Source organism: Channa argus, chromosome 7, assembly GCF_033026475.1.
Source record: "Channa argus isolate prfri chromosome 7, Channa argus male v1.0, whole genome shotgun sequence".
Classification (NCBI taxonomy): Eukaryota; Metazoa; Chordata; class Actinopteri; order Anabantiformes; family Channidae; genus Channa; species Channa argus.
Genome location: NC_090203.1, coordinates 2,260,001 through 2,268,026, shown reverse-complemented (window position 1 = coordinate 2,268,026; position 8,026 = coordinate 2,260,001). Strand labels below are relative to the sequence as shown.

General features: G+C 36.6%; 1 protein-coding gene across 1 annotated transcript in view; it reads right to left on the bottom strand.

Annotated features, from left to right (window-relative positions):
- Positions 1-2,255: 2,255 nt before the first annotated feature.
- Positions 2,256-8,026, bottom strand: part of ctss2.1 (cathepsin S, ortholog2, tandem duplicate 1) — a 12,016-nt gene continuing 6,245 nt past the window's right edge. The window contains exons 4-8 of the mRNA XM_067511066.1: positions 7,720-7,872; positions 6,326-6,550; positions 4,331-4,496; positions 2,848-2,950; positions 2,256-2,613 (exon numbers count right to left, since the gene is read on the bottom strand). Of these exons, the coding sequence (XP_067367167.1) occupies positions 2,514-2,613; positions 2,848-2,950; positions 4,331-4,496; positions 6,326-6,550; positions 7,720-7,872 (747 nt within the window). The 3' untranslated portion in view covers positions 2,256-2,513. The remainder of the gene's footprint in view (positions 2,614-2,847; positions 2,951-4,330; positions 4,497-6,325; positions 6,551-7,719; positions 7,873-8,026) is intronic.

The window sequence follows — 8,026 nt, the reverse complement described above, 5'->3', positions numbered from 1 at the left end:
AGTATGCTAGGGTGTCCCATGGATCCATGATCTGTATATAAACAAAACCATTCAAGACCAAAAAAAATAAAGGAGGTGACAATCCAAGCAAGGAGGATCTTGCTGTAATCAACGTTGCCTATTCCTTGTTTTCCCGAAAACTAGAACCATGTGACTTGCTGTTAACGTGAAAAAGCCCAAGAATCAAGCGCTCATCCCAAAATCAAATTTTAAAAAAGCGTCAGGAGACAGAAGCTATTTTTCCACATTTGTAAGCCACCTCCCACCTGTTCTTTTTCCAAAATGTTTAGTGTAGTTGAAACACTGTTCGATCCCACTGTTGTAAGCAGGAATTAATGAAATCCACACAAAGCTTTAAACGGGGAAGAGCTGAGGGAAATATTACATTTGAGTCCCAGTTTCCTCAGCTTGGACTCGACCCACCATGCTTTATCGTGCCATTCTTGTCCATGTGTTAGACTTACTAATGAATGTGGCTAACCAACCAAAGGCTTTGAAAAAACAAGATACACAACACTTTAAACGTCAATCATGGTGGGACATTTTGTATCAACAACTAAAGAAAATCCCTTTGAATACCTCATGTGAAAATTGTTTGTTGTGATGTTGCACTAAAAAAATAAAAATGACTCATTTGTAACCCAACCCTGCACTCGGATGACTTTATTCTGACCTTGTTGGAGGTGTCAGCAGGGGAGCTGGGGTTCTTTAAAGGCCACCACTGACAGATAGTTTTTAAAAACACTGCTAAACCGTATTATGGTCATATTATTTCACACTACATTCCCCTCAATTTCAGCCTCCCATCGCGTGTTTTTGAAATCAATGGGTTCCTGATGCCAGTTAAGTTGGGTGTATTTAATAATAAATGTGGTTCGGTTTGATGTTTTTTGCAGACGAGAACATTGAAATTGTATTTAGTAGATGACATTCATTGGTTTGCAGCCTGTGGATTAGTATTTGGGCATTTTGGAAAAAGCTTTATTGCTCAGAATCTTCGTAGAAGAACTAAACATAGTAAAGGTAAAACAATAAATGTAAACCACCAAAACCTCTACATTCTGAGAGAAATAATTTTATGGTGAATCTTCAGCCTAAAGTTTTATTGCAGAAACCTACAGAGAGTTCCTTCATAGCTGAGCCTGTCTTAACCTGCAGAGTGAATTGTGGCTCTTGTGCACACTTGTCTTTCTAAAGCACGTCCAATAAGTTCAATTGGCCACAGGTGGACTTGAGTCAAGTTCTGCACACATAACAGGAGTAATAAAGCAAACAGGACACACCTGACCACAGTCTGTCACTGCAAGGGCTCTGAATACTTCTCTAGTTTTGGATTTTAAAGTAAAAATAACACATTTTCTCTTTGTCATTTTAGTTCATCGAACTTAGCCTGATCGGAACATTTGATCCACTGAAAATGAAACCTACAACTCAACAAAGCGACTTCTGATTCCACTCTTTCAGTAAAAACATGCAGCTCAGTTACTTTTTAAGCCTTGGTTACAGTCAGAAAGGACATGTCCCGACTTTGTCCAGAGGTTTAAAAGCAGCCTGTCTTTAAAATATTGAACAAGTCTGTAAAACCACAACTTGGAATTTGTATATTTAGATTTTTTTCTGGATTATACAAATGACATAACTAGTGACTGTGGCTCTGGGGGTAGAGCAGCCCTCCACTAATTCCACGGTTGTTAGTTCAACTCCCAGCTCTTCCTGTCACGTTAAAGTGTCCTTGAATTTAACACTTTGGGTACCAAAAGATCATTTACCAATTAGATGTTAGTGGAGAGATGTTTCACAATTGCCTTTCTTTATTTTAAGCTGAGCTCAGCAGCTGGTGACACTATGCAACTTCCCAAACAGTTGTACTATTCCTTTACAGGATCCTGGCTTTTTAGTCAAATAGCGAAATGTTTGATGAGAAGGTCAGTAGAAGAAAAGAAAAAACAAATTTTCTCTTTATATAAAACAATGTCACTTACCTATGGGCACTACAATGTACATACGACAGGACGAAGTCACAGGTATCAATTTAAGTGTTCCCATTATCATAACATTTAGAAGCTACATTGACCAACGAACCAACTTACCTGTTGTTGGCAGTTATCAAGGCAACTTTAACTGTAAAACCAAAACTTCACCTCCATCACATCTAAGCCACAGAGCACAGATGGGATTTTTACTGAAAGGTCAAATGTGGATCTGCAAACTCATAAGTTGATCTAAACTTTAGTGTCTATTACTGTGACTGTGAGTCTTGGTACGGATATGTCTTTATTACATATTCAAACACACATACAGTCAGACACAAACGTACAGTAAAAGAAGTTCAATAATTACATGTGTAGAGAAAATTACCACTCAAATTTAAAATAAAAAAAACAAAACACCCTTTGTGTTAAACCTCATTCTTTAAAATTTGTGAATTGTAGCTTTGAAGTTAAAATACTATGAATTGAAAGTTTAAAATACACATAAAACAAAAGACTATATCATTTTAATTTCCTCTGTAGCTAGATGAGGGGATAACAACCATACAGAGCAATACCACACTGGTCGTTCTTGTTGCGCGACATCCGGATGTAGCCGCCATCTCCAAAAGAAGTTCCCCAGCTGGAAAAAGGAAAACCACACAATTACTTAATATGACACAGAATACTCACAATATCTGATTTTCTGTGTTTCCATAGAAAGGAGAGGCCATGGACAAGGGAAGACTGTGCCATTAAAGAAACAAAATCACCGTGTAGTAAAAAAGATGTAGTTGTTTATCTGATAAAGTTCCAGCCCAGCTTCAGCTGGTTCACTGGATCAAACAGCTGTTCTGATACAGTCCAAATGCCTCACCTGTTCTTCACCAGCCAGTAGTCCTGTGTGCTCAAAGTGCCGTAGCCCACAGCAAGAACAGCATGGTTTGTAGCCTGGCTGCAGCTCGGGTCGTCATACACTCCTGAAATGAAATGGGTTCAAATAGATCCGATCATATTCAGTTATTATTATTATTATTATTATTATTATTATTATTATTATTATTATTATTATTATTATTATAAAACATTTTGGATAAATAGTCCTTAGTTAGTCTTAGTTTGAATCTCTAAAGTGTTCAATATTAAATACATATATACAGTGCCTTGTGAAAGTATTCGGCCACCTTGAACTTTGCGACCTTTTGCCACATTTCAGGCTTCAAACATAAAGATATAACACTGATTTTTGGTGAAGAATCAACAAGTGGGACACAATCATGAAGTGGAACGACATTTATTGGATATTTCAAACTTTTTTAAAAAATAGAAAACTGAAAACTTAGGCGTGCAAATTTATTCAGCCCCCTTAAGTTAATACTTTGTAGCGCCACCTTTTGCTGCGATTACAGCTGTAAGTCGCTTGGGGTCTGTCTCTATCAGTTTTGCACATCAAGAGGCTGAAATTTTTGCCCATTCCGCCTTGCAAAACAGCTCGAGCTCAGTGAGGTTGGATGGAGAGCATTTCTGAACAGCAGTTTTCAGTTCTTTCCGCAGATTCTCGATTGCATTCAGGTCTAGACTTTGACTTGGCCATTCTAACACCTGGATATGTTTATTTGTGAACCATTCCATTGTAGATTTTGCTTTATGTTTTGGATCATTGTCTTGTTGGAAGACAAATCTCCGTCCCAGTCTCAGGTCTTTTGCAGACTCCATCAGGTTTTTTTTTTTATTTGGACCATTCTTCCAGAATGGTCCAAATACAATAAATAATTACATTGATCATTTGATAATGTAATGTATATTTACATCATAATTTGTAAAACAATTTAAGAATCTATTAAACTAAAATTGTTTTAAACTATTTTATAACATTGTGTATATTATTTGTATTAAGAACATTTTTCTATGTTTATATTTAACTATATTTAAAATGTGAATAACATTTTTGCCAAATGTTAAATGAAATGGTTTCATTATGCAATTTCTATGTCACTTTTAATCATCTCACTTCCATAGCCAATAATATTTCCTCCGCCTCCTTTGCAGCAGCTACCAGATCTACTGTGTCTATTTATAAAAGCAGTAACTGTCTATAATTGTAGATAATGACTGTCTGAGTAATTCTGTTTAAATTATCGATAATCTGATCAAAAAATAAAATGCTATAAAGGTGTGTTATTATACTAATGAATGATTTAAAAAAAACTTAGTTGAGCTTGAAATATCTCATTAAATATCTCACAGATTGATGTAGATGCTTAATTTATATATTTTAACAATTTGTTCATCTGAAGTCTCTAATTTATTTTGAACAGTTTTGTATTTCATATCTTAGATGCTGATGATGTGTTACATACCACTCCTGTAGAAAGTAAACGTTGGTCGTGTGGCATCAATCGCTACTGAAATGGGTCCAATGGTTGCAATTGCCTCCTTCAGAGCCTCCTCATCCCCTTCAGGCAGAAAGTGGTACTGGGAGCAATTGGCAGCACTGTGTTCAGGGCTGTAGTGACACTGTTGTTGCTGAATTAAAGGAAAGACTGCGGTTAAAAATGCTTCAAACAAGATGTGTGTAAAATATTCCTTAGTACCAGAAGATGCTATGGCAGTACATAGAATTTACAAATATTACTCTTTCATTTAATAGTTTTGAATTCCAGAACTTTTTTAGCTTTAATCCCCTGAAAGCTGCCCAGTACGGCCTTACTCAAGGAAACCACAGTGGTGTTGATGAGGGAGGGGAAAGCTCTGCCCTTTCACTTTTCTGTCTGTCAGTTGGCAAAACTTTTGTCACAAGTTTTATTCTCAAATCTTAAAGGCCACTACATACAGGATTGATCATCTTAGAACCATGAATGTCTGTAGCCAATTTTGTGCCATTTAATTTAACGGATATTGAGATATTTTACATAAAATTATAAATTTCAGCAGGATATATTCTCTGGAGACCACAAGTGTGTTTATATTTTTTCAGCAATTCATCAAATAGTATATGAGATAAAAACTTTGCTTGACTCGTGTTTTAGCCAATTACAGACCAATCTCCAATGTCTCCTTTATTTCTGAAATTCTTAAAAGTAGTTGCAAAGCAATTATGTGACCACCTGCAAAGCAATAGCTCTGAAGATCTCCAGTCAGGATTTGGATTCCAGAAACAGCACCAGTGAAAAGACTTTTCTCCATACTCATCCTGATAGATATCAGTGCTGCATTTGACATCATTGACCACATTTTATGACAGATACTGGAACATGTCATTGTGGTGAAGGAACTGCACTAGGTTGGTTTAACTCTTATTTATCAGATAGATTCAATTTTTTTCATGTTAATGATGAAACTTCCACGCACACAAAACTTTCTGTTCTAGGACCAATAGTTTCTACATGTCTCTCCTTTTTAAGAAGCATTCCATGACGCTTTCACTGATTTTGAACTTGTTTTTTTGGTTCTAGTTTGGGTAGGACATGTACATAAATGACATTTAACTTCTCTCTGACTATATTTAAGAAATACTCTATACTTCTAGCTGAAAAATGCTTCCAGATGACATCGCTTGGAGGAACCTACAGTTCAGATTATGTCGTCTCTTTGCTTACACTATGGAGTTTGTAATCATTTCTAAAAGACCTCATAGTTCCATATCATCCCAGTAGAACACTTCGATCTCAGAATGCAGGCCTTCTTGTGGTTCCCAGAATTTCCAAAGGTAGAATGGGAGGCAGAGCCTTTAGCTATCAAGCTCCTCTCCTGTGGAACCAGCTCCCAGTTGCCCGGTTTTGTGGCAGTCACAGGAATTCACACACGCACACACACACGCCCACTCACTCATGGTGAATTCTCTAGTATTACCTCCTTAATTTACAAATGAGCTCAGATGGAGATAATCTGGACTTTGCACTATGGAGCTGGCTGGTAAAATCTGAGTAATGTCTGGGCCAACAGACTTGGGCGTTTGCATTCACGCATACACCCCCCAAAGAGAAAGTCTGGAAAATATCTGAATTCCATTGCATGTGTGAAATAGGCTTCAGAAAGTTTTCTCTACAAGTCTATATAATCTTTCCTGTATCAGTTAAATTGCTTTGAGATTACTTTGTTGTTACTTAGCGCTATATAAATAAAGTGAATTGAATGGAATTGTATAGTTTGAATATTTGTATTTTTGGCAGGGCTTTAGCAGTCCAATTCAAAAACTATGCATATCAGCAGTTTTGTATTTAAGTGAAGTGATCAAATTGGCTTCCAAATGTTTCTGACATGACACAGACTCCCTATAGTCCAAGATTAATGTTTTTTTTTTTTTCAAAACAATCAGTGCATTTTTGACGAGCAGGTTGTACCCAGTTACTCACCAGTCCTGTGTAGGGGTATGAAGCATCAGAGTCGATGCCATGGTTGTCAATCACATACTCAAAGGCTTTGTGTATGTAGCCTCCATTGCAGCCTTCGTTGCCATATTTGCCACTACAATCCACCAGGTTTTGGGGGCTGAGGTCCACTAGCTTTCCTGTCGTCTTTGCCAACTGGCCCTCCAGGGCCCCTGCAGCGCTAAAGGCCCAGCAGGAGCCACAGGCACCCTGGATTTAAAAGACTCTAGTTACTGTAATGTCATGAACACAATGCTAGTGGCTATAAAGTGAGATCAAACACGGTTCTGCACAACTTATCAACACTACATATACAACATCATCAGTTTTGTTCCTGCAGCTTCAGCATTACAAAAAATGTCTTGTGCATCACTTCATGCACATTTCCACATTTGGCAGAACAGCATGAGTTTGTAAAGATGGAGCAGGTGGAGGGTCCAGCAGATTGGAAGAGGTTAAAGAACTACACTGACTCTTTAGCAAATGTTTTTGTTTGTCAATTATATTTAACATGTTGCAGAGAACAGAAGGAATTCCAAAATCAATATCTGAGTGTCTCTGGTTGAATGATATTCATCTGGTCACCACTAGTTTTACCCCCTCAAAACACAGCAAGTAATTTGTGAATATGATGATATTTTTCACTTCTTTGCAGTGCAACAAAATTTTAATGAATATTAAATAAAAAAAACCCTACACTTTTTTAAAATTACTGACTTTTCACAAAATATTACAAAAATCTCTCTCTGTTCTGTATTTGTAACTCAATATTTTAAAGACATTTTACAGAAAATAATAAAAAATAATAATGTTGATTATTAATGTTAATTTTAATAATGTTAACTTTTATAAAAGCTTCAAGACAAAACTATTTAAAAAAAAACATGTAAGTGCAATAGAGCCTGAGTGCAACTAATCCAATGTCCGTACATATAAAAACTGTCAAATTGTGTGAATATATTGATAGGAAAATATGAATACTATTCTCCCTTTTTATATAAAAAAGTTTTAAAATATTAAGTCCAAGAAGCCAAAAATGCACAAACATTTCAGCAAATCCAGCAACAGTACTTTACAGAAAATGTGGATTTATAAAGTTTTATAATTTTATCATAATTTTCAAAGCTCAGATACTTTGAAGTGACAGTAACGGCAATTGGGACTTTTTGGTGCTGATGTGTACCAGGCAGTCTTCACCAACAACAGATTGTGGCAATGATTTGCATTTGGTGTTTATGTGACAACTTTGTGACAATCCTTTTGAACACCAACCGTTCTGAATAAAAAGGAACTGCAGGGATGTGAGAAATAACAGATTGATGAAATTGCTGATTACATCAGAAGACAATAAAAATAGAATTGCATAGTTTGTTTTTTACCTGCATCTTGACTCTGGTGACGACGCCCTTTTCTCTCCAGTCCATGGTGTCTGGTACAGTTGCGCCGGATGTCCTAGTCAAGGGAGATGGCGCCCTCTGGATGTCAGTTGGAGGACGGAGTGTGGCATAAGACTTCTGGATCTCCTCTTGTGTCTGTGAGCAATCAGACCACAAAAAAGTAAATGAGCAGCACAGAGCTCGGTCCCATATCCACTTAGCAGGTTTGGACTTTTTAAAGGGGTAAACAGTAACGCCATGCTTTAATCTTTAGTCTTAATATACATTTAAAATTTGTATTTGTTAATAT